The sequence below is a fragment of the Python bivittatus genome, unplaced genomic scaffold (genome assembly GCF_059951505.1).
Source record: "Python bivittatus isolate LINGU-HERP-01145 unplaced genomic scaffold, Pbiv_v1 ctg000700_np1212, whole genome shotgun sequence".
Lineage (NCBI taxonomy): Eukaryota > Metazoa > Chordata > Lepidosauria > Squamata > Pythonidae > Python > Python bivittatus.
The window spans coordinates 63,368,482-63,396,020 of record NW_028277098.1 but is presented as its reverse complement, the minus strand read 5'-3'; the positions used below and the strand labels follow the sequence as shown (position 1 = coordinate 63,396,020).

The following is a 27,539-nucleotide window of genomic DNA, read 5'->3' as shown; positions in this document are numbered from 1 at the left end:
TGTAAATGATGATGATTTTTAAAGGGAAGCTTTTTTAAGAAGCACTTGATTGGCAAGACTTCTTGCATATATATGAATGAGACAGACTATAGCAGAAGTCAGAAGTGCGTGCTGATCTATATATTCCTCAAATCTGTTTCCTCAGTCTATGAAACAGCAGAAATTACCCACATTTTGAGTATTTTTTATCCATTCCTTTGGTATACCAAGCTGAAACTTGAGAGTGCCGAGATTCCTGAAAAGAATGGAAACATGCTTAGCTACATGCGAGCTTCACGGTTAATGAGTGGTATTCCACCTGGCATCTGGAACATGGCACATCTCAGCATTTCTTCATTGATGCTACATATTTTATGGCATTTTAAACATTCATAAGCTCTGGAGATGTATGAAAAATGTTGCTTATATGACACTTGCCTCTTTATGTAGACAATGCAAAAAAAATAATGCAAGAGACAAGTAGGAAAATGTGTCAAGCCAATCTCTTCTCGTTTTGTTTTTATATCTACAAATTTACTTAGCATTTCTGCTATAGATGTGGGCTTCACTGGTATAATAGATTTTGGGACAGCTGAAATGATTTAACTTTTCCATGACTCACAGTCTGGCTACAACATTTAAGTTTCCTCATAGATATTTTAAAAGGCACTTGGGGAGGTAAATCAGTCAAGGAGGAGAAAGAGGAGGAACCAAAGACAGTAACTAATGCCTCTGACTGCTGTCTGAAAAGATTTTAAAGCAAAATACAGATCTCTGAGAGGTACTGGTGTCAAGTGAAAGATGAGTATCTTGTAGAGTTTGGAATGAGACCTGGGAGGATATGAAAGGGCAGCTATAATTTAATATAACCCTTTTTAGTTTTATTGATTGGATTCCCTTATGGAAACAATGAATTACATTCTGGCAGAAAGAGGAGAGTGGATAAAAGCAGATTTTAATTGAAAGGCAAAAGATATAAGCCATTCAAAACTTTGTAAAAAGATATCAAGGCAGTGATATCCATGAAAATGGCAAGGATAAAAAACATTTGTGAAGAAGAGAACCATAACAGGTATTACCAGCTGGGCTACAGAACAAGAAATACTGTATAGAGGTTGACTGTTGTCCAGGTCAGTCAAAACCCAGACATAATGTCTGTCTATTTGTTGGACAATATCATAGAATCTGAAATGATGTTGGTGTTAATTCCAGCCTGTAATTACATGTTTTTGAAATGAGTAATATAAGAATACATGATTAGCATAAGGTTACAGTTCACTTGTTATCTGTTTATATAATTTGCCAATTTCAGCATTTCAACATAAAGAACCAGATAAGAATAATATCTAAGACCTTCATGTATTTTGATTCTGTCCCCTGAGGATGGCAGAAGATTCTACTTCTTTCGAGCAGCTGCACCTAGCTGATCTCAAAAAAAGCTAAGCAAGTCAGAACTGGTTAGTATTTGGATGGGAGACCTCAAGGAAATCCCATGGCTGTAGGCTATACTGGGAAGTTGAGAGAGCATCCTGAAAGAAGGTAATGATAAACTACTTTTATACTGTTGCAAAGAAATTACACGAATGTGTCTTCAGAAACTTACTCCAAGCCTGCAAAATTAGGCAGGAAAAACAGTGAAATGAAATAGCTATAGAGGGAGTTAAAGGCTATGGCTTAAGTAAGTACTGTTACTATCCTAAAACTTTCCTTTCTATTTGCTGCCATTTAGAATATGACAACATTATGACTTTTTTCCTGCTTCCAGTATAACTTCATTTTTGGAATGCCTTGCCGTACTGTGATATTCAGGAGTGCCTCAGTTTTTAACAGACCTATCGCCTATTGGAAAAGGAAGATCTGGCCAAATATCCAAGCATAACTGGAGATGAAACAATAGAGGAAACTTACTCTAAATACAGTTAGGACCAGAAATACTGGAACAAGGGTAACTGTTTTGCCATTTGGCCTCTGTACACCACCACACTGAAGTTGAAAGGAAACACACCCAGATGGGAGCGAAGTCAGGACTTTCAGCTGTGATTCAAGGGGGCACTAACCATTCAGGAAGTACAGCCAGTGGCATATACACACCCATCGTTGGTGGCTCATAAGTAATGGAATGAACGGCTGACAAGCAGCTGCATGGCCAGGTGTGGCCTGTTTCCTGGGTACCCCATGACCAATCAAGCAGATAAAAGGCCTGGAGGTGGCTCTGAGTGTTACATTTGCATTTGGTAGCTGTTCACTGGAACTCTCAACATGAGGTCCAAAGAGGTGTCCATGCGAGTGAAGGAGGCCGTCATTAGGCTGAGAAAACAAAATAAACCCACCAGAGAGATAGCAAAAACACTGGGAGTGGCCAATACAACAGTTTGGAACATCCTGAAAAGGAAGGAATTAACTGGCAAGCTCAGCAATAGCAAAAGGCCTGGAAGACCATGGAAGACAACTAACGTAGATGACCACAGAATTCTGCTCATGGTGAAGAGGAATCCTTTCACAACATCTAGCCAGGTCAAGAATGCTCTTGAGGAGGTAGGCATGTCATTGTCAACATCTACAGTCAAGAGATGGCTTTATGAATGTAAATACAGAGGCTTCACAACAAGGTGCAAGTCACTGATAAAGCTCAAGAACAGAAAGGCCAGACTAGACTTTGCCAGCAAACACCTAAAAAAAGCCTGCCCAGTTCTGGAATAAGATTCTTTGGACTGATGAAACCAAGATTAACTTGCACCAGAATGATGGGAAGAGAAAAGCATGGAGAAGGAAAGGGACAGCTCATGATCCAAAGCATACCCCATCATCTGTCAAACATGGTGGAGGCAGTGTTATGGCATGGGCATGTATGGCTGCCAATGGAACCGAGTCACTGGTGTTTATTGATTACCTGACTGCTGATAAAAGCAGCAGGATGAATTCTGAAGTGTATAGGGCTATACTTTCTGCTCAGATTCAGCCCAATGCTGCCAAACTGATAGGACGCTACTTCATATTGCAGAAGCATAATGACCCAAAACATATAGCAAAAGCTACTCAAGAGTTTCTCAAGGCAAAGAAGTGGGATGTTCTTCAATGGCCAAGTCAGTCACCTGATCTCAGCCAATAAAGCATGCTTTTCACTTACTGAAGACAGGACTGAAGGCAGACAGACCCACAAACAAGCAGCAGCTGAAGGCAGCTGCAGTAAAGGCCTGGCAAAGCATCTCGAGGGAGGAAACTCAGCATTTGGTCACGTCCATGGGTTCCAGACTGAAGGCAGTCATTGACTGCAAAGGATTTTCATCCAGGTGTTAAAGGTGATCCTTATGTTTGTAATGATGTTGGTTTGTTCCATTACTTATGAGCCACCAACAATGGGTGTGGGTGTATGTCGCTGGCTGAACTTCCTGAATGGTTAGTGCCCCACTTTTGTCAAACCCCTTGAATTACAGCTGAAAGTCCTGACTTCGCTCCCATCTGGGTGTGTTTCCTTTCAACTTCAGTGTGGTGCTGTACAGAGGCCAAATGCCAAAACAGTTATCCTTGTTCCAGTATTTCTGGTCCTGACTGTACGTAGTACAATAGTGACAATCTTAGCTGCACTGTTGTTTCTGGAGACTGGAAGTCTTTTTTCTTTTTTTTTAAATTCCGTGTTTTAGTATGGCTCCATTTTACCAGTAAGTGGGAAAATAATGCTAATGCCTTGTGTCTCATGCTGAAGTCTTTAAAATGGGATAGATCTGAAAAGAGCTAATCAAACAAAATAGGATACAAGGCCCTCCTGCTGAACTTAGGATTTTAAAGCATATTTATATTGGCCTGTCTCTCATGCTGGACTACTCTAACCAGAATGCTTGACTATCAACCCTTTATGAAAGCAATATATCAATAGTGAAGAGAAGGAGAGCCCCATGTTTGTGCACATTTTAAAGCTGGCTTCTCCATCTAGCTGGGGAGAAACATCCAGCTACGAGAGAAGGTATTTCCCTGTGTGGGCTTGGTTTAAATGTCTCAGCATCCATATCCGGTCACAGCTGTGTATACACACATGCAGGGAATACCAGCCCATATTCCTGCCAACAGAAACAAAGAGAGCTACTTTGTTCAAAGGTAGCCTCTTATCACAGACTAACACTGAGAAGCACAAGAAAAGAATTAGAAAAGTCCTAGAAAAACAAGGCAGGTTGCTTTTCTTCTAGATGTCTTCTCTCATGACTTTTCAACATCTAACCAGTCAAGCAAACACACAGAATTGACTCCAGTTTGAAAACAATGACATAGAAAGCCCTGCTTTTCTAACATTCTGCGCTCAGAGATTCAAACACTGTCGGTAGAAAAGATGCTGGAATCCTGAAAAGCAGATATCATGAAGAAGTTGCTCAGATTCCACAAGGTTCTTGAAAGTGTTTTCCCAAATGATTTATGGGAAGCAAAACTACACAGTTAAGCTTTATGAGTAATAACAATGAGCAGAAAGCCACACATTGAAGAAATAAATCAAATTTTAATTCAGATAATTATTCTACAAAAAAAAGAGTAGTTATACTGGTGAGAGTGATTATGATCTCATTCCCTTACTGTTGGTCTCATCAGGGTCTCACATTATCAGCTGTAGAAACAGAAAAATAGAAAGGATATAAAAATTTTCAGGTCTGTTTAAATACATTTTTGCCAAGATGGATTACATAGGTGGTAAGAGATGGTCTTTGATTATATAGGATAAAATCCAATAAAAAAACATACACTATGTAAATATAAGGACTATTGACTGAATCTGATTTTCTTTGTTTGTAGATAACTACAATTCCATGCTTTCAAAGGCTTGGGGGATGTAAGGAGAAAGAAGAACTGATTTTCTGTTTACTGGTGGTACTTCAGTTACAGAAAACATTAAAATCTGGTCAGTTCTCTCAACTTGGTATTGACTATGAAAACTGTTTATATTTCCTAAATATAACAGAAAACATATTTTGGCATTTGGGCTTCCCTCACTTGCCTCCAGAAAAAGAATAAGCTTCTCCCAAAGTTTAGGAAGTTACAAAGTTCTCAATAAAATGTATATGTCTGCATTTAATGGAGATGCTTTTAAGTACAGGATATGGGTTCTTTCCGGCTTCCTTGTATCAGTGAATATTGGTCCTACACAGACAAAATGTAGTAATTGTTTCATGCTTTTGGGACCAATTAAACATGCAGCAATCACAAACTGAGCTGATGTTTTAGAAGTGAAAAACAGACTTTCAATTTTTTAAAATTGTAAAATATTCAGATTTGAATTTGAAATTCAAAATCAAAGATTACCTCATAATTCAAAACTTGACTTGTTTTGATCACCTCTAAGGGGACGTTTCCTGATCTGAAGCAAATACTGAAGCAAAATATACATTATTGACATCAAATAACACTTGTTGCCCACATCAAAATATTCAGAGAGTATCTGGAAAATATTTTGAGTATTATATGAATGTAGTGAATATCAACATCAAAACTCACAAAAGAGATTTTTAAAGGAGAATGGATTGCAGGGGATGAAAGAATCAATTTGGTACCCTTTGAAGATCACCCTGGCCTAGAATTTCATTACCTGTGCAATGACTTCAGGATCCATGGGTCGGTGGTTATTAAAGCTCTTTGACCTTCCTGCAGTCACGTTCTTCCTGATATGGGGGCTATCTATTCTGTTCTTCAGAGAGGCATGCCGACTGAGAGAATTGAGGCTCCCATGGCCACTGATGGAGCATGCATCTGGTACTGGTACGTCCTTTGGGAGACTTTGGCTCATAATGGGTTGTGAGGAAGGACGAGGACTGGCTCCAGAAGGTGTGGGGTCACCCAGTGAGCTGGGTAATCCATGGCTGTCACTCTGACGGAACGCTCTTCGTATACTCCCTGACTCAGGCTTCTTCCTTTGTCTGTCATTGTAAAAGCAGCACAGAAAATATATTTTTCAAACAACATGGATAGAAATAACTTCTAAACAAAGACGGTTTCAGAAAGGAAATGAAAGTTACTCAATAAGCATTCTGCAGAAATTAACACTTCACTCTAGTTGTAACACCCAGCCAGTATGATATATTAATTAGAGCAGAATATGGTCAGCTAGAGTAGCTGGGGCCACTGGGAATTCTGGAGGTCATGGATTCTTAGAGTGTTGGATTAGGGTTTCACCATTAAGGTCAGTGCGTGATTTAGAGTCTGTCACCCTCCTCCCCTTGAATTAAGGAGGAGGAAAAAACTAACTATATATTCTGCTCTGACTTCTTTGAAATGATGAGTTATAAATGGGTAGCATAATTGTAATAAATATTTGTAAACAAAATACAGATTTCAACAGCAGGTTTCAGCATTCACGGCAATCTGAAGTAAAGTATTTTAGCGTATAGAAGATATATGCTAAAATAACAAATGTGCAAAAGATAAATTGGGATTCCTTCAAGAAGTGAATGTGATCACCCATCAGCCCAACACATCAAGGCAGTTCAGGAATTCTTAAATATTAAAAAATATTGTATGAACAAGATATGTATTTTGTTATGCAGAGGTTTGAGAATGAATTATGCCAAAAGGATGTGTAAAACATTTAAAATTCTAATTGTTCAGACTTTGGAACATCCCATTTGAGAGTGAAACAGTTGTTCTGAGCGTGAAAGAGGCAGTCTTCACTGTTTTTGATGTATTTTGAGCAAAAAACAGCTCCATTTTTACTTCAAAACACTTTTTCCAATTCAATACAAATGCTTCAAAATCTTTGCTTTTGAAACACCTGTTTCACATTCAAAATGAGGCATTTCAAAATTGATAGAGGGTGTTTCAGTCTCAGAATAGTTGAATTTGAAACCTGTTGCATATTCATATTGTGTTGCATGTGGTAAGAAATAGCAATTTAGATAAACTTGATTTTGGTGTTTTGGTATTCCAAGAGAAAACAGTATTAGATAGGAACTACTATATCATGCAATCATATGAACTGTGCCAAAGGGATCATGTTCGCTATGTGAAGCCTTTATAATAAACCAAATATTTTATTTCTCTGCATTTGAATTTACAGAAGCTAACATAGGGAAAGTTATATAAATGAAAACTAAAGGACACAGACCATGAAGAAAGTAATGTGAGATTCCTCCTCTGAGACTGGTGGGTGATAGTGAGAACACAAGAATCAAGCAAGTGGCATGGTAAATTTTCCACTGGTAAAAAGCATATTCTAAGTATCTGCGAAATTATTAAGTCTCACCAACATTATAGATTTGGAGAACATAATAGCCCCTAATTATATTCACTTCTGAAGACATAGCATTTTCCTCCTAACCAGTGGACCATTTTTATACTATAAAGAAATCTGATATAGCTTACTTATTGATATTTGCAAGATAAATGTCAGCAACATGGCTGCCACTTGGACAATTTGAACCAGCCCTGGCTGTCACTTTTTCTTCCGGTGGCTCGGAATTTAGTTCCACTTCAGATTTTGGGCTTGATCTTTCAGACATCCCATCCTCGCTAGGAAAGAAAGAAAGAATATACAACAAACTCTGTGTTATGTCCTCAAGCTGCACCGTTAGACTATAAAATGTTAGGTGCCACAAACATTTTATCAACACAATTCTTTTGCTTCCCATTATATTATCCGCTTTTACTCCCTTACTTAAAGGGATCCTCCCTAATGGGTAGCTAAAAGACAGTTTGGAAAACTATCTAGGAAGATTTTATTGATAAATTCAAAAACATAATGCAGAACAATCAACATTCACAATACTCTAAGGCCAGTAAAAACTTTTCAATGAATCATCTTCAGAAATAATGTTAAACTGATTCCTGCTTTTCCAAACACAACTGTAAGAAACAACATACGTGTCCTGGACAACAATGTACTGATGGGGGATCAAACCGTCAATGCCGTTGTGACGGCCTTCCCACCAGTCGTCAGAGGCCCGATGATAAAGCAGGAGGGAAGCCCCCTTTTTAAAGGACAGCTCACGTGCTGTTCTGCCCGTGTAGTCAAATTTGGCTATTGCTTCAATGGGTTCACATTCTAGGAGAAAACGAGAAAATTTGAATGAATGCTTGTGTGTGTATGTGTATACACACACACACACAGAGAACAATTAATCTGTAATTTATTTAATAAAGTTCAAATATTCATTTTTCTTGTCATTGGAGTTGAATCAAATACAACTAACAGTGAATGACAGTCCAGGCAGAAGTTGGCAAATGTTTTGCTAGCAGAGGTCTTTACAGCTATTTAAATATATCTTAAAACCATCTTCGATTTTATAGTGTTCTCCTTTTTGTTTTCTACCCACCCAGGGATCTGTGTACCTCATTCAAAGTTTGATTTCAACAACCATTTCCAAAAGTAAGAACTATAAAGGTTATTTGTATTATAAAATATTTATATTATAAAATCTAAATATACTCTGCATTTCCATAATTATTTGTTTGCTATACTTCCCACCGACTTTTGGGAGAGTTCCTGATACAATCTAACACTGATTCTGTATCTGGCCCAAACAAACCTACCCTAGCCACCATTAAACAGATGAAGGTTACTGAGTCCATACTTGACAAAGCTAAGAACGTTTTAGTAGATTCTCCCTCCTATAAGCTGCAACCAGCTTCTTCATTAATTCACAGGGCTTGCTTTTTATTTAACCATTCTATGCTTTCCCTTGTTATTGGTGTTCTGATCTGCTCTATACCATGTTATCACCAAATGTGGCCTCTATAGCTGCCTACCCCCTATCAGCCTAGAAATCTTTTCGTTCCTCCCAAATTTCCTTCGGCTTAGATCAACACTTGAATTTAAACGTGTCTTAATTTTTGTTTGTTTGCTTTGCTCTGAGTTTGGAAAAACTTTTACTTGACTGAGCAACCATATACAAGCTTAATGGAATGAATCAGTCATTTAATTCACCTCGCAGCAAAGGTGTGTTCTAAGAAGGAAGTCCTGCCTTGGGTATGGGGAATGGTGATCTCAGTGTCTTTTTCAGGAAGAACAGGAAAATGCAGAGCCATTACATTTTGAAGCCCATCTTATTTACTGATGAAGCTTAAGGCATGAGATTGCAAAGCACTGAAACTGTCTGAAGGCCAAGCAAGTTCATCTGCTGGATTGCAATTTCAGACATAGTTTTTCCAGAACCCAAGATCTGTCAATATAGAATACTAGAGAGAGAGATTATTTGAATATTCAGTGCACAGTAATTGTTACAGATGTTACTTATGTGAAAAACCACTCAATTGATGTTTTGCTTAACTGGGGATTATTTTTCAGTCCTAATTCTTTAGATTATATGTATACTTATATTTATTTCTGAAGTATTTAGTTCTTGGGACCCATTAATACTATACTTTTTTTTAAAGCCTTCTATAGGCCTGAATTTCAGTTGGCATTCAAGGCAACCAAAAATAAAGGGCAAAGAAGTTACTGATTCTCCTACCATCTCTAAACACAGAGGGAACCCATTTATCTTTGTCCATTAATCAACACTGAGTGAACCAACAAAGACTCTAATATAATTTTAAATATTGCCCCTGTTATTGAGCACACACACTCTATGGTTACACAGTGAGCTCAAGATAACAGAATTTCTTAGGCCTGTCTTCTGGTTCTTATTCTCTACTGAAATTTGGGTTTTTTCAAAGTTAGAAATTGGGGCTCCTTATTCAAATGTACTGGATCAGCCCAAGAACATGCTCATGCAAATCTGGCAGTGCTGAATCTAGAAAACACATACTGTTAAGTTATATGCTTTACAAAACAAATAGAGACAGTTTATTGTAATCTTTTATTATGCCATTCAAATACCAATTTTGTAATACTAGCTAGTAGATAGGAGAACACAATTCAAACCATATTGCTGTGTCGAATATTCTAGGTCCTTCAATAAGGTTGTAAACAAATGTCTTCCATGACCAAAACATTTATTTAGATAAGGGAACAGAGGAATCCATATTTCAGTCAACAAGTGTTTAGCCAAGGCTTATATTAAAACCAGGGATGTGCTTCATCTTGAACCCAGAACAAATCATTGCTTTTTGGAGGTTTTGCTCAACCATTCTGGAATGGCCATATTTCAGTTGAAACAAACCCTGGACTTTCTGGCTGTTCCAGGTTTCAGATGAAATCTGAAGGGATCCTGGAGATTTTGAGGGCAAGTACGGCAAAGCTAATGCATGTCATCCCTTCTTTCCCCTCTTCTCCTCAGCAGCTTCCAGTTTGTCCTTTCCCACTGACCAGCCAATTCCCCAGATTTAGCAGCACCTTCTCTTCCTTCCATTTCCTCAGTCACTGGTGCCGCCAATGTCCTGGTCTATGCTGCTGCTCCTTATTGCAGTGATCTCAGCAGCAAGGAATAGACTCGCTTATGTAACATGTCCCATAAGCCACCTAAATTCTTGCAGGATTTCCCTTTCTTCTCTCTTCCTGTGCATCTGCCAATGTCCTTGGCTTTCCCTGTTCTTCCCTCCTGAGCAATTGCTGTTCACTGCCTGGACCTAGAACAAAACACTCTTCATTTTGTTCCATGACATCTGAAATGTCTGTTTTGATTCAGGCACAGAGCCCTCAAAACCAGTTGTCCTCTGCACAAAACGCTTTGTGCACAGAACGTTTTGCACACTTCTAACTAAAATGCTTATAAAATTAATACTAATGGCCGGTGTTTTAAATATTTTTTGCCATTAAATATGTGAAAAGATGTGCCGTCATAAATTTGTGAATCTAAAAAATCTGCTAATTGCCCAACAGCAGTGAAAGGAAAAGAGCATTATGGCAAAAGGAATAAAATGGAATCAATTTCCCTTACAGCTTATTTCTAAGAATTCCTTCTGAAGGCAGTGAATTTTCCATAATAACCTTTTTCAAGAGTTTTGTGCAATATGCACAACAATGTTTTTCCAAGATGTTATTTCAATATTTCATTCCAAATATGATAAAAAATGGTGTTGTGGAAGACTCTATCAGACACTGCTTACCATCATCACTTGTATGGTGTTCAATAGTTATATCCTGAGTGGCATCTTCTGTAGAGGCCGTCTCTCCATGAGGGCTTTCGCTGCAGAGGAAAGAAACGCACAGAAAGTTAGACTGATGGCTGCAATTTTTATCATTACTACATCATTAAAATGGTATGTGGTACTTCAGGTACCACCTTTTTGCCTAATACCTTATTTTTTATTTAATTTTTGGTGTGAAAAGCAATGTTGAATAGAGCTGTATATTATCATGTACTTCAAACTAAATATGTCTGAGTGACTATGATAATTTTTCTCTTTGATTTTATTTCTGAATGGGAAAAGAAGCCCCTTCATGACACTGGAGGATAGAGATGAAGTGCTTCGGGAAGTGAGAATGTACCCTTTTGTGACATCCTGAAATAACTGAGGTAGATGGGGGAAATTACTATCCACATTAGCAGTAATGAACATGTGAATTTGCCTTAGTCTGAGCTGAATCATTGATCCAATTATCTCAGTATGATCTATTCTTCCTGGCTGGTGAAAAAGGTTTTTCTCTATTAACGCTGCCTGATAATTTTAAGTATCAGGAATTAAACTTAAACCTGTAGCATATGAGCTCTGTTACTAAATTTTAACTTCTCTTTTTTCTTAATGTAAGTAACATGTTTGGAGTTTGAAATGTTTGAGGCAAGTGCCTTAAATTCAGTATTGCTTTAACTCAGGAAAAATACTTACAGGTAGTCCTTGCTTATTGACCATTCATTTAGTGACCATTCGAAGTTACGATGGTGCTAAAGTGACTTATGGCTGGTACCCGAAGTTCCGACTGTAGAGTGCCCTCACAGTCACATGATCGTGATCTGGGTGCTTGGCAAACAGCTTGCACTTACCATGGTTACAGCATCCCAGGGTCATGTGATCACCATTTGAAACGTTCCCAACCAGCTTCTGGCAAGCAAACTCAATGGGGAACTGCATGATTCACTTAACAACCACATGATTTGCTTAACAACCACTGCAAAAAAGGTTGTAAAATCTTGTAAAAATTCACTTAACGACTGCATCACTTAGCAACCTAAATTCTGGTCCCAATTGTGGTCGTTAAGTAAGGACTACCTGTATTGTTATCTTAAGGTTCTGATAAGCCTATGAGGACCCAACTATTTCAGGGAGTGTCCCCCAAATCCCCTCTTGTTGAACTCCTCTTCCCTCAGATGTGGAAAGAGGCAACTTTGTAGTTAATGGAAGGTGAAAGGGAGAGAAAGCCAAATGCAGAGGCGCCATGGCAAAATGCCACTTGAGGTTGGAGATTCCACATTTCTACTGTTAAAACAAAAAGGATTTTTCTAAAATGTATGATGAAACTACCTTGTAGGTTTTGTCACAACCAGAAAGAGTTTTATATTAATTAAAAAAGGGATATCTGTCTGTCGCACAATGATTTTGCTATAAATACAGATTTCCTTCTGTATGCAATATCAAGATAGGTCAAAGGGCTCAGAAATAATTTGGCATGGAAAGGCAAGTAAATACTTCAATTATGTTGGCTCACATTTCAATCCCTCTGCCCAAAATGATGCCAATAATAAAAACCCTTTTTTACACACCTCTGGTATAGCTTTTGCCTTCCATTTTTCAGCAGGGTAATTTTTTTTAAAGCTAAAGTCCTAAAAGCACACATGAATATAGAGGTTACTTAGTACAAATTTGAAAAAAGAGAGAGAGATCGAAAAGTTATTAAAAATGTAACAGATGCCATCAGTTTGATTCAATGTAGCATAAACACCATGTGTTCATGTTAGAAGATTCTGTTAGTACTGAGGTAGGAAACTGAATCGGAACCAACGGTTCTCTTTTTCCATACTGTGGTGGACTGGATAATTCAGGGCCAAAGCTTTGGTGATCAGTGTTTCTGATCCAACTGAGCAGACAAAGGCAGGTGCACTCAGTCTTTTCTAGTACATAAAGGAAAGGACTGTTTTTCCCTGTCTCAAGTACTAAAGAGGAGAAGCAAGCTTGCTGTTAATCTATTGCAGATAACAAAGACCAGCCCTTTTCCACAGTGCAAAGGGAGGAATGAGACGCAGCAGAATCTGGATGGCAGGCTGAATGGACGTTCTCGTGGGCCGTAAAGCATTAGAAAGTCCTGTATTTCTTATGACTGACTCACATGCACACATGTGGGTCTTTCTTGGTTAGACAGTTATGGAGATAGGGAGGCTTAGGCATTCCTCCCACATTTCATTCCAACCTCCCTTCTCTTTGTGAAGGAGCTCATGTGCTTTGTCTTATTGATATGTAGCAAAAATAGGGGCAGAAGCATGCTATGGTGAATGTCTATATCTGCAGAGGAGATGAAAGACAGGACTCTGATAAGGCATATGGGAATGCTGTGTGTGGGCGCTACTCCTATTGTGGAACAGATCAACTTATATTTTAGAAGGATAAACAGGAGGAAGAATATAAGAACTGATATTTTCAAAAATCTCAATAATTAGAAGATAGAAGTTTATGATCTAGTATCAAAATACAATTTTTATCCTTTATGTAAATGTCAAAATAAAATAAAAGTTGTTAAGGCCACCCAAATCCAAGAAGACTTTGGGTGGTGTAGAATAAGTCCAATACATAGATTAAAAACACATTAAAAACCACATAATTGCCTGGACCAATTCCTTCCTTGCTTCCTATTTTAAAAAGCTAAATGGATACAGTATCTTAAAGCTCACAGAATCTTATGCACCAATATCTTCTTTAATCTTTCAAAAATCAAGCGGATTTTCTATTTTCAAGAGATTTAAAGGGCAAGGCTGCTTAGAGTTGGTTGATTGGAGTGGCCTCTAAGCCATGTAATAAATAATAAAAAAAAAAAATGGATGGCTAAAGCTTTTGCAACATTTCAGGCACCCATTTTGCCCTTCTGCAGAGGGACCAAAAATGTTGGTCTGCATACTTTGGGTGCATACTTCACCAATCATATATCTTGGGAGGTAAAAGAAAAATAAAAAAGCTTATTCTTGATGTCATCATTATAAATGGATTTTTTTCATTTAACAACTTACAGTAAATACTTTTAGGCATTTTTGTTAGCTATTTTTAATAAAAGTATCTATTAGCATTTGTGCACACATTTAATAAAATTGAAAATCTAATTACAGTTACTGCATAGAAACTCATAGCATTTCAGCTTCCCTCAGAATCTGCACCTTAAATTATGTTAGACTGTCTTTCTATATTTTCCAAGGCAGAATAAAATATCTAAAACTAACAGCTGAAGTTTCATAATTAATTTTAAATAATTAAGTATGTAATTAAAATGTAATGATATGCAGTGGAGAAAAGATTACACTACCAGTTGATGTTTTACTGAGAAATGCTCACTTTCTCTAAAAATATATTTTCTTTCTAATTCTTACATGGCCATTTATTTATATGCTGTTATGGAAGAATAACAAACAGAAATTACAAGTGGAAATGCTATGAGAAGTTTTTTCTTTAAAGGAAATTAGTTTAGCTATTACCAGACCCTGTTGCAAGGCTGTGAAATCCATGCAGTGTTATAATTATAAGACGTAACAGATGGTGACCAGTTACTAAAGTTGATGCTTCTCCAAGTTCAATTACTTTGCACAGAAGAAATATCTTGGATTTCTTAATCTTTGAAGGAAGAGTTATAGAATGTGTTCATATGATTAACCTTATTTCTAGAAACACAGCAGTCTTTCCTCTCATCTTAAAATTGTGTTGGGTAACTGCATACTTGTATCCTGATATTATGGACATTACAACTTTCACTCAGAGAATAAACCCACCATTTTCAGAAGATTTTCAAAATCAAAAATGTTCAGAACAATTTGTTCCATAAGTGCTGAGTAAGTGCATAAGGTTGCCATGTTTATGACATCTGAGGTACCTAGAAAAAAATGGCTATGTGATATTAGTAGCACCCTCCAGATGAAAGAAACTCATGCTATGTAATCTACAATGGGGGAAAAGACAAAACTACAGTATGAAAGGACTTTTCACAGTCAGAGTTAAAAGACTGCTTGTCAACTGGCTTAATTTAACTGCCTATCTTCATTAATTGCTTTTTGTGTACCTAGCTTAAGGAAGACGTTCTGACAAAGGATTTGCTCAACCATTGATTTGACTCTGGACTTTTAACTCAAGGATCATATATAACTTTGTTTTTAATCTTCAGTTAAATTGGTTGACTTAACAAGGGCATAATTATTAATTCAGCAAATTACTAATCTGAGGATATCTCTGGAAATACTCCTTGCTGCCCTTTTTTGCACTCTTCCTTACCAATGGAAAAGATTAGATACAAACCTCAGATTCTATACTCTTTCTTAATCTTCTTACCATATGGAAAAATAAACACTGAAATTAGACGTTCTCTCCTGCTTCAAGTAGCATTAAACCTGGTTGTGGTGCCAGCTGGCTGCTTTGGTCTATTTAATGAATCAACACACAGAGGCAAAAGAATTGGAGGCTCAGAAAATGGTAATCCTGCTGGGAGTGCTAATCTACTGCAAGGTTCAAGGGAAGACCAAAGATACTTAGAATCCACAAACATATCAGCAACATTATTATTGTAAGATGGTGGCCTGGGAGTTACAGAACAGATGTTTCATCAGCAAGCAGGGGAGAAGTGAAAGATTTGAAACTGAGCTGATTTGAAACTGCACACAATGTCACAAGGCCCAAGCATGCCTTTACTCAAAGGGAGTCTTTGTTTTGCCTTAAAATAAGCCCTCCCACATTTGGCAGCCAGCTGAGCCTGCATTGCAAGAAGATGGGTCAAGAATGTCTCCCTTAAGATTAGCTTCATGATCCCTAGAAGTAAATTGCTTCTCAAGAACTCCTTGATCTACTGCTGAGCAAGAGTTCTTCAAGGAAGGTTTTAAAAGATCCCTCAATGATTTGGATTTGTGATTCATCCAATCTTGAGATATTAAGATTCAATGCCTCATCTCTACCCCATAGCTGTTACTTCTTTTTGGTGGGGAGCTATGTTTATATTACATCCTTTTTTTTGTCACAAGATCTTACAAAAGTAAATTATGCAAGACATAAACCATGGAGAATAATGGAAATTAAATTGATTTTGTAACTACCATTTAGAGAGACTAAGCTTGCAAAAAACACACAAAAATGTTAAATATTTTATACTGGCCTCCAATTATTTTTTTTCCAAAATCGTATTTTATTTTCTTAAAATAATATATACAGGTAAATGTCAAGCCAGGAAGAAGATTACAACTAAGCAAATTTATTACACAGCATTTAGAATGACTTGGCAAACCTCTTTGGAAGATTTAATTCTATTCCAGTGCAATGAGAAGGATCTTCAGCTGTCCATGGTATAGACCATCTATTTACCCAAAGGAACTTTGGAGCCAATTGTTCACAGTAAGTACTTCTGTTTCTTCTACTGTTTGCCATAATTTAGAAGCTTTGTTAAAACTTGAACAGCTGGAGCAGTAGAAACCCATTTTCCAGACCTTGTTCCCCTGCTGAGAATGCATGATGTCCTACAGGCTCCAAATAAAGACATTAACAGAAGCTCATTTTTTATAACCCTGTGACCATTTTATAATCAACTTAGGAACCTTCATCCTTAAACAAAGGGAAAGGCAATGTAAATAATGGAAATTAATATTGGCAGCTAACAGAGTGGCTTCAGGTTTGTGGGCTTTTTTTTTTTTTTTTTTGGAAAATGTGAAAATAAGAATAAATTTTGTAGTCTTGGCATGGTACTTCAGAGGAAGAACAGTGAAATCAACCCAACTGATTGTCCAAAGGTACAACTAAAGCGGGTGGGGGAGGGGATCATTTTTAACAGTCTTCCTTTCAACAAATGGAGCAAACAATTCTCTTCCTGTCTACAACTACAGGACTCCCTCCCCATCACCACCCTGGTGAAAAAAGTTACTCCTGCTGAATTGTTTGCAGATGTTGGCTTCAGAATGAAGGCACAAACAGGCCCCCTGTGTGTAGAGTTGGAGAGAAAGGAAGGCTTTCCCCCTTGTCACTGCTGCCCTGAAATTAAACCATTCTGAGCTTTCAAGGCTCAGCTGCTATCGACTTTGCCTCTGAAGGAAAGTTGCTCGAGATATGCTGAGAAAAGTGATGGACGTCAGTGATGGACGTCAGGCAGTGTGCTGCTACAGCATTTCCACAATCTGGCGATGGTAATTACCAAAATATCATTACAGATGGTTTCATGGACAAGCCTGACTGGATTTGTTTTCTTCAGTATAACAATGCATATTCATGCTAGATACCTTCTGCCAACTGAAGAGGTATATATTTTCAGCGTGGGAAACCCGGTTGCATTTAAGTCTCAACTCCAACCATTTTGTCTTTACACAATACAAATATCAAAAGCAGGATAAATCCTGGAACCAGTGCTTTGAAGTAGCATTCTGCTCCCTTCACTTCTCTCCCTTTACTTCCTACCGTACCAGTAATCCTCAGTGCTTCCACCCCTGGTGTACACAGCTCCCTCCAGCTCTCTTGGTCCTGGGAAGACATTCTCATGTTGTATGATTATAGTTTTGATGAGCTCATTAACATGAGCTTGGCAGGAGACCTGATCATGGCCTTCAGGCACTGACATCAGTGTGGGTCCAAAACAGATGGCTAAATTATAGGGGTCCATCATATTCTCTTCACTGAACTGAGATAAACTGCAGGAAAAAAATTGAGAGAAAGAGAGTGACGATAAAGAACAATATCCTGAACTCCCAGGTACAGAGTAACCTTCTGAAATGGCAATCTGATCTAAAGTAGCAAAAATGTCTTGAGATTACTTAACTAAAGTTACCCTTAAACACCAACCACATAGTATTTACAGAAGGTAAGAGGGAGCTTTTCTGTATTGATACTTAGTTTTGTCCGCATGGCTGATGTTTTTCTAGCAGAATTTGCATGAAATGCATGTTCAGAACATTTTTCTATTGGCTAGCACATGGATTTCTTTATTCAACAGCAGGAACAATTTTCATTTTATGTTCAATTAACACAGAGAACATTTGTTAAAAGTGTCTGTGTGTAATGTGGGATGGAAGAGTCATCATCTAGCTCCATTTTAGTGCAGACTGCACATTATTGCCAGCATTCTTCTTCTTCTTCTTCTTTTTTTTTTGGCGTTTGTTCCATGCCCCCTGCCTGGAGAACAGCTGCATCAGCCACACCTCATAACCAGCCAAGAAGTAGATGAAAGTGTGACTGAGCTATGATGCTGCATGGTTCACAGCACAAGACTGTAAAGATTCTAACACACCCCTCTGGTTTTTTTCCCATTTGCATCCTTTCTTCACAGCCAAAATATCTTTCTCTTTCAAAGGCTCATGAATTACAGAGGACACCCAAAGCTTCATGCCAATGTTCAACATGGAATGTCAATCATAGGCATTTGAAGCATTAGTTGGTGTGACACACTGAAAACTTCTGAAGTTGAACAAAAAGGCACAGAAGAACTTTCCTTTAAAGGTTGGTGGAGCTCACCCCTACCATCCCCCACACTCCACTACTGTCATTTGCAAAATATTGTTTTCAACTGTCAAGAACACAATTCAGCTGCTGCTGTTTCACCTATCAAACTCTAAAGAACAAAGGGGGATACTCTCTTACCCCATACTTAGGCAGCAATCTTTCTGCAACGGTTCTGAGCCTCACTTGAAAGCATTTCATAACCTTTCAATGAGAACTGGGTTTCACAGCCTGAAATCAGGTTTTAGCTCAGAAAAGTTTGTTCAATGTAAAGGGTAATTTTAACTGATTATTTTACTGCATCTTTTTAACTGCAACTCTCCCTATAAGGCTTGCAGAGGAAGCATGCTGGAAATCCAGTACATTACTATTTATTTATCCATAAGGAAAAACAAGCCTTGGCTAGCTAGCCAAATTCAGTATCTAGCACTTATTCTTCAGCCTCTCCCATTTGTATATAATACTCTGTAACATTCAAGCTACATCCCTTCATGTCCTTTAATTAGAATATTTGCAGAATTTTTTAAAGGCAGAATGACATAATGCTTTTGGAAGAACAAAATGATTCTGCCTTCTAACTAAGAGATTTGTATGAAGAAATTTTACCCCAAACCTATCAATTTGAGCTTTCCAGGTTACCAGTTAATATTTACGCACAAAACAGAATTATTATATGCCTGAAACAATTCCTCTTGATATAGGCACTGTTTTCCAGTCCAGTACTTTGAATAATGAGATGGTATTAAGGGCAGAAACAAATGTTCATTTCATTGACTTCAGAAACAGCATTTGAAAAATGGAGATCCCAAGGCATGGAAAAGACTCCTACCACTCTTGTGGAAAGTTTCTATTTCTGAAGTAAAAGAAGTGTGGTCTCTCTCTGAGAACAATCTAGAAGAGTAGACAGAATAATGGCATAGTATGTGGGAATACGTTTTTACAGTTTCCTGATAGCAATGAAGACCCCATTGTTTTCCAATGCAGTAATTAGGAATTGTAAACAGTGATATGATTTACTTCATCTGAACAAAACATCATCTAGTATATTGTGGAACAATGGGCATCATCCTCATCTACTTTAACAAGATTTCCATTCACAAGCCACAACAACAGATCATGTATTTCTAAAAACAGAAGGCTGCAGGTATAAGAGGATCACCACCTTTTGCCTTTTCATTATATGTTACCTTCATTACATAGTACAATGTACAGACTGATTAAATGTACAGACTGCTACAAAATGACTGCACTAAGGGGACAAGTGATACCCAGAGATGAGCACAAGGAGGAAAGTGAGATAGCACACACAACTGCAAATAAAATGAATGAATGTTAAGTGAACAGGAACTCATTTCTTCCAGAATTACATACAGACTAGACCCCCTGATCAGCAAAATATTGCTCCATAATTGAACATTAAAAATAAGATACAAATATATATACAAGGGAATGTTGAGAAATAGCCACTGACATAGCCCAAAATAAACAAGAATATGCAACTAATTACCATGTAACCTTTTGCATCCCATTCAAAGGCCACTTTATTTTACTTTTATGTAGTTCAAGAAACACTTTAAGCTAGTTCTCCCCCACCCACCCCCGCTATCACCAAGATGATGACAACAGTATTGATTCTCTTCACTGAATTCATTCCTCAAACAGAGCTGGTCTAGACTGTCCTGTGTTGCTACTGACTTCTGCAAGGGTGGGGGACCAAATGATATAATCCACCGCAGGCAGCTATGGATCTACTCAGTTTCCAGCAGGCATTTGGTTCTTCCAAGCAGTTCTGCCCTGTCACTCATTGATCTCTGGAGCAGAGGGACAAAGGCTTCAGACAAGATTGTCCCTAACTGGCCACTCTCTGTCTACAGATTCCAGGGGGCTCCATGGTTCACAAAAGAGCTCTGGGAAATAAAATAGCACAAGCAACCTCTAAAGTAGGAGTGGTGCAAGTTGGGGAATAAAATTACCAGACACAGATATGAGCTTATGATCAGGCCTATATTATGGTTATGTCAGTATTTCTCTGTTCTTATTCCATCAGCAGAGCAATAAGCAGAACTGATGGCTCTGTTTAAGGTAACCTGTTTCCTGCTGGGAAGGATGAGGAAGAATATCTTCCTTCATGCTGCTGGACAGAAGTGTTCAATATTTTTCTGATAAGATCACTTGCATTTGTGTAGACTTTGAATCCTTATTGGCAGAACTAGATGTACTAAATGAGGCAAGGTCTTTTTTGAGTTTGTTGTCTCCAGTGTAGTGGCAAGGTCTTTTGCCGCATAACTCATGACACCTTCAGGCTGGATCACTGCCCCACCTGATTCCTTTCAGGCAACTAGAGGTGAGGGTGAGTGTCTGGATTCAGGAGATGATCAATTACTCTTTGAGAGATCAGGTGGTATACCAGCTTCTTTGAAGCAGGCAATGGTGCTCCTTCATTTGCAGAGATCATCTCTCAATCCAACTGTGTTAGAAACTTACACCTGCTTCCAACCTCTTATTTTAGGAAAGGCTATAGGTGGTTGGATTGCAGCTGCAGAGTCCAAGAGGGTGGATTATCTGGATTGTTAGTAGTCAGGATTCATGTCTTGATTAGGAATGGAGACTGCATTGGCTGCCCTTGGGGACAACCCCTGATGGAACTGAAGGGAGTGCAGCTTTCATGATCCTTTGAACTCCCTCAGCAACAAAGTTACAATGGTTAATGGTACACCATTAACTACTGTATCTTTCTGGACCACTCATGGAGTCTGGGGCACTACTGCAGTGGTTCCACTCCTACCTAAACAGGTAGTTGTGGTTGGTATTTGTGGAGAAGGAGTGCTCAAACCTGGATTACTTCAGTGTGGGATTCCATAGGGCTCAAGAGTCCCTCCTGTTTTATTTAACATCTATATAAAACATATAAACACTTATATTGGTTAAGTCCAGGCTACTTATGGAACTGTTCTTCTCTGGAGAGCACCTGCCTGTCCTGTTTGTATGACTCAGCTGGGTATGCTTTGGGCAAGCTGAGGGGATGGATTTAGAATCAGGTCTTTTTCCATAGCGACCCAGTCCCTGGGAATATACTGCCCCCCAAAATTGTAGGGTCTCCACATTTCTATCTTTTCATAAAGCTACAAAGACCTGGATTTTTAGTGCAGTATTGGAAGCCTAAAATTTTGCCACGTGGCTCATTTAACTCTGTGTTTTTTTATCTTGTGGTTAGCTGCATCTCTGGAGTAGGGTAAAAATAAGATTTAATAAATAAACAATATAAACATTAGGGGATATATATAAAAGAGAAATCCCTTAGCTGTATCCTGGATTATACACCAGCATCTGTGTTTAAGAAAACAACTTCCCTAGCAGTCTGCTAAGGGTACTTATTTGCTTAAAGATGAAATGTCCTCTGAGTTGAGCTCACCTCCTGACAATTTCATAAACATGTCCATTTTGCTTCTTGGCAACAATAAAGAAGTGGTTTGTTTCTATTTTGAAGATATTTGGTACTTTCTAATCTGGTATTTCCTGATGATCTTCTATCCAAGGAACCTTATTTGTTTTTTTTCCCCAAAACTAATCAAGGTTGGCTAGATGCTGCTTTCTATCTAGGCTCTTATTTATTTACTTACGCAAACTACTCCAATAAAAGTTTCTAGCATTAGCTTTCTGGAAGTATATAAATTATCCAATGACAGCCCTAAAAAATGAATAAACAACTTTAATGAAGAAATCTTTTTGGATTTTCTTCCCTCTGTCATTTTTAGCATAATTTACATGCTTCTAAACCATGCCATAACATGTGTACTGTTAATACCAACACTCTCAAAATTTGTACCACAGCACAGAAGATGGGAGAGAGACAGTGACAATGTGTGAGTAGCCTATTTGGAGAAAGAGCACAGAAATACCCTTTCTGAAAACCCCCATATTTTATTATGGTATAACAGTGACCTATAGAACATCAGTTAACCCCATGTGGGAACGACTGAATACACAGAACTCAGTATCTGTTTTTATCTCTCCCATATAATTCTTTTAGAACAATTTAATAACTGGAGAAACATATGAATCATATGGGTTGTTAGGAAGATAGAATCAGCTATTAAGTAGTTTTCTGATGTGCTGGCTTTACCATGACAATGGATTAATATTTTGCTTGATTGGGCAAAGCAACTATCAGTCTTTACTGGACTTCATGTATGAAGAAGAAGGCTTCTTCTGACTTTTTCATGCATTCTAGATCTTAGAATCAATTTTAAATCTTGTAAAACCGGAAGGCTACTATTCAACAGGAGGAAGTAACAAGAAGATAGAGGGCCTGCCAAAGAGCATTCAGTCAGGGGTTGCAGATGGTTTCACAGAAACCACCCTCTCTGCAACAAACTCTCAGTGTAAAACCCAGGGCCTTATTCCATCAGATGTTATCTAGATATGAACTATGTAACAGCAGGAAAGAGCTGTTTTATTGAGATCATTATAACATCTATGGCAGAGTGAAGAAGGTGCTCATGATATTATAAGCACAAATTCCAATATCTTGCCTCATCTAAATACCCATAAGAAGAAGGCTGCAGATATGCACAGAAGCATCTGTGTATAGGTGAGATATATGAAATCAAGCATACATTATTCCAAATACAAAATACTGCTTACAAACCTACAGCAGAATTGTATACATTCCTCAAATATCTGGCAGAAAACTGGTTAATGGATGCATATATTAGAATGTCAGTCTGCCTTTCCCTTAAAATAAGTCTCTTAGCTATTAAAAGCAGAATTGAAAACACATGCATCTGGCTAGTGAAATCTCAGGAATTAAAAGGTAACATCCTAAAGCAAGTCAGATCCTGGTACAATTGTAGTGTCTGCAAAGTTCTTTTCTCCTGTTACTACTACTAGAAGGAAAATACTTGCTGCAACATGAGTAAATATACTTTACTTTTGCAATTTAAGCAGGATACAAAATTCTGATGCAACTTCTGGGAATGGTTTAAAACATTAGAACATGAGAAATGGCCACTAGACCTTCCTATATTGAACTTTCTAATATTCATATAGTTTAGTTCCTGAGGCCAATTAAATGGGAATCTTTGGAATTCAACAAAATTAAAAAATGAAGTGAGTTATTACATAGTTATGCCAGGCTAAACAGCAGTTCAAATTATAAATGACAAAACCAAAACAATACAATTCCAAGTGACCACATTTATGATAGTTAACCTTTCAGACTATCTTGCAGCCCCATAAAAGAGGATTAAATACAACGCATTAAATCCTGGTAGAAAGGATTTTAGCTGAAACTAAAAAAACCCTTAATAGGAAGAAAAAAAATGACAATAAAACCATCAGTAGGAAGGTAAGTAAATTCTTTATCAGTGAAGAACTTCAAGCTGAGGAAGAACAACTTTCTGTTGGAGATGTTTTAACTATGAACTTCATGCATGAAGTAGGTGTGGGGTTACTCAGTCCAAAAGGTTTCTTTCAACTCTAAGATTCTAATATTTTCCTCCAGAACACCAATGTGATAGTTATTCAATTACTTGAATACTTACTGGCTGAGGAATGCAAAGAGGTATCTCATTACAATCAATGTGGTTTTAGGCAATGTCAGCAGGACTTTTCGAATGTGCAGAGCTCTCTCTTGCAGATTATCCATTGCTAAAGAAAAGGAAAACAGCTTCAGAGACCGTTGTTCAAACCATATGATAAAACTGAAGAACCTGTTCACACTTTGGCTTACTACTCTAAGTGCTAGTTGACAGGAATAATTTGATCTTTAAACATTATTTTGTTTGAAGGTGTGTAAATCTTAGTTTATCATATGCAGAGGCATTGGGAATTCACTGCATAGTTAGAAGTGTGTATACAGCTTTTTTGCATCTCAGTAATGTGATTATGAAGGTTAAAAAAGGTTCTCATAGATGCAGGGATGGTGATAAACCCAAGCAGGACACAGACCATCAAGATGCTCTACAAAAATGAATGATGTTTCTTAACTGAACAATAGTGTGCTCTTATTTATTACATTTTCTATTTCTTATACTCTATTTCCATATTTCCTCTTATCTAGTATCTATCCTAGAATTTATTCCTATACACTAGCATGACTTTACTGTATTTCCTAAATTCCTTATATTTTTTCTAATCTTAATTGCTATTTCTTGTTTTTATAATCCAGGTCTATCCTTTGTCCTTAAATCCCTAGCTGGCCTCACCAATGCCCAAACAGTCTTAACCATTTCATTTCTACCTTTCTTTTACTGTTTACTGCTATACTTGGCTTTATATTCTTCTTTTCTTTTTTATATCTGATAACAATTTATTAAGTTTGTCTACCATCTCTTCTCTATCTTAATTTCAACCTCCATCCTTCCATTTTTTACTCTTAACCTATGTCCTCATTTTCTGTTTTAGCTGCACTTAATCCTTATCCTGAGACTATTCTACTTCATCTTGGTTCTCCAATGCTTGGGACATCTTGCTCCTTTAACACTCAATGCATCTGACTTACTCTGGTTTCCCTGGTGTTGGCTCTCTAGCACTGGCCCTCTGGCACCTAGCTTGTACACTCCAGCCTAAACTCTGACCTCTGTTGCTGGCCCTGCCAGTTCTACCTCTGGGACTGACAACTGTGCTATAGGTGTGTCTCTTTGTTGTCATGTTTTTAAGGTGTGGGGATGGACAGACTAACCACCTTTCTGTCAGCTTTGTCCTCGCTCAGAACTTAGCCTGTCCCTCTAATGACACTTATCTGAGCATCTGCCCTCCTTACTGCTTGGTAGCTACTGAAGCCAGCTTCAGCCCAGTGCCACTCTGGACTCTTTGGTATCTACTCTGGGCCTTCCTCTGCCAAATTCTTCTAAGTGCTTCTGAAATCCGCTGCTTTCTTCTTTCTTTTCTGATGTACTGCCTTGCTGGGTGTGCTTACTGATACTGATACCACCTGGTCTCTGCTGGGGCCTGCTCCTGCGCTGGTCCTCCAAACTCTGACTTCCCCTCTAGCTGCCATCATTAACTTTGTGGCCCTCCTGGACCTTCTCCTCTCTCCATGTTGTTACAGCCTCCTTCTCCTGACAATAAGTAGTATCTCCCTGAGTACATCTTCTTCACCATTTTGCCCTTTTCACTACTCTTCCCTCTTCCTCTTTTTCGTCAGGCCTTTGCCACCAGCACCTAACCAAGCAAGCCTCTCCTTTCCTGCTCCTCCGTTCTGGATTCTTCTTACAGGGATAGATTTACAAAAATAGTTAAGGATATCTGGGAAGGACATGAAGGAAAATGACATGGGCATTTTGGCCACTGTGCCCATCGTCTCACAGGGGCTATGCAATAAATTTGAATGAGAAGTAGCTGACTAGATTTTGAAACACTGTCCAGGATACAATTAAGATTCATAACCTGTTACATACAACTTTCAGAACAGATCATGATTTTAAAGGGAATTCAGGAAGTTTAACTGGGGCAGGACAGAATGTGGCTGTCCCAATAATTTTGTTAGAGGTTGAATTATGGGATGTACAAAATGCCAATTGCACTGAGCCCACATTAATGGTAATATTTTAAAACTAATCTTTGGAACCAACTTACATGATGTAGTCCCTATCTCCTTACTAGCCTGCCTGTACTTTAAGGAGATCAACCAAAAATCCCTCTTATGTGTCTGGTTTCTAAAAGCAATTAGAATTGTGGACACAAGGAAAGGACTTCTTCTGCAATGGCTTCTACATCTCAAGAATGCATTGCCAGGCTTTTTGAAAAACACCAAAGAAACATTTGTTTTGGGTAGCTTTTCTTGAATTTTTATTGGATTGCCTATTGTATTATATGGTTTCTGATGGTATTTGGGGAGTGGGGATAGTTTTGTTCTAATCAGCATCATATTTTTTATTACTATTTAACTTTGCAGTGTCTTTTATTTATTTTGGAGAGTTCCTTGCTTCAGTTCTTACCCTTAATGGTAGTCTATATGTATTTTTAAATAGAGAAATAAATATAAGATCCAGAATAGGCTTTTGCTAGATGCAGGTATATGTAGCTCCTTTGCTGAAAGTTCAGTCCTTCCTCTATTGGGCAACCTGCCCTCCTCCACTGGGCTTCACACCCCAGCAGAATGGTTATTTATTTATTTTTACATTTGTTTATTATTATTTTTTAGAGGATAATCTAGAATGCCTTATGTGGTCATCTTAAGCATAACTTTACATCCAAAAATGTTTTTTGGCTCTACATATACTGCAGAAGCATTTTTAGGAAAAAAAAACCCTAATTAGGGGGTACAGCCTAGTGCTTTCTATGAAAGTATGTCAACCATAAGTGGGGGGGGGGAGGAATAGAGATCACCAGTCCCAATTTGATATTAATGAGACAATGCAATCACTTCTTAAATTCTTAGCTTCTAGAATGTTAAAGCTGCTTAAAGCATGGTGTACGCCTACATAATTTAAAATCAGAGGAATCTCTGTAATATTACACCAAATTCTTATATCAAATCTAACAAGCTCTCTTGAAAGTCTCCTTGGCCCTCTTTATGGTACTGTAATGAGCTGTGAGAATAACCTTGATGAACAGGAAGAGCCACAACCAAGACAACGGTCAGATAAGAGAAATCTGAGTCCAAAGCAGGAATGTAATTTGAGAAAGTGTCTCAGACTCAACCCTCCCTACATCCTCTCCTCATTCAGTGACCGCAATCCATTGCTTAAATCAGAAGCAAAATGGTCACTAAGCAAAATGGTTGCTAAGCAAACACATGACTGAAAGAAAGAGATGCTGTAAAGATCACTGGTTGCTGCTGTGTTGTTTAAAGTTCTTGCACACAGCTACACCAGCATTACTCTCACTCTGGCATGTGTGGTTGCCAGGGGCACATATTTGGTTGTAAGTGTGCATTTTTTTTTAAAGTTATCATTGTATTTGTGAATTGTCACTAAATGAGGTAGCCGCTAAACAAGGAGTGGCTGTAGTTCTTTTGAACATAAAGGCAGGGAGGGGAGAGGTGCATTCAGACTTGCAAGATTCTGCTACTGTAACCTTATAATAAAAGTAGTATTAGCATTCATAATTTTGGTCTCCTGGTCTGGTCTACCTTGAAGGGCTGACAGGTACAGATTTCCCTTCACGTCAAT

The 27,539-nt window shown here is 38.0% G+C and overlaps 1 protein-coding gene across 8 annotated transcripts in view; it reads right to left on the bottom strand.

Moving 5' to 3' along the window:
• Positions 1 to 27,539, bottom strand: part of SRGAP2 (SLIT-ROBO Rho GTPase activating protein 2) — a 226,142-nt gene that overhangs the window by 2,476 nt on the left and 196,127 nt on the right. For 6 of the 8 annotated variants that reach the window (XM_088154402.1, XM_088154405.1, XM_088154404.1 and 3 more), the window contains 6 exons: positions 23,967 to 24,072; positions 17,394 to 17,618; positions 10,939 to 11,018; positions 7,813 to 7,993; positions 7,315 to 7,461; positions 5,546 to 5,873 (listed from right to left, as the gene is read on the bottom strand). In XM_088154402.1, coding sequence (XP_088010528.1) covers positions 5,546 to 5,873; positions 7,315 to 7,461; positions 7,813 to 7,993; positions 10,939 to 11,018; positions 17,394 to 17,618; positions 23,967 to 24,072 — 1,067 coding nt within the window. Of the gene's footprint in view, positions 1 to 171; positions 4,571 to 5,262; positions 5,330 to 5,545; positions 5,874 to 7,314; positions 7,462 to 7,812; positions 7,994 to 10,938; positions 11,019 to 17,393; positions 17,619 to 23,966; positions 24,073 to 27,539 lie in introns of those variants that run through there. The other 2 variants (XM_088154407.1, XM_088154408.1) reach the window with 2 other exon arrangements.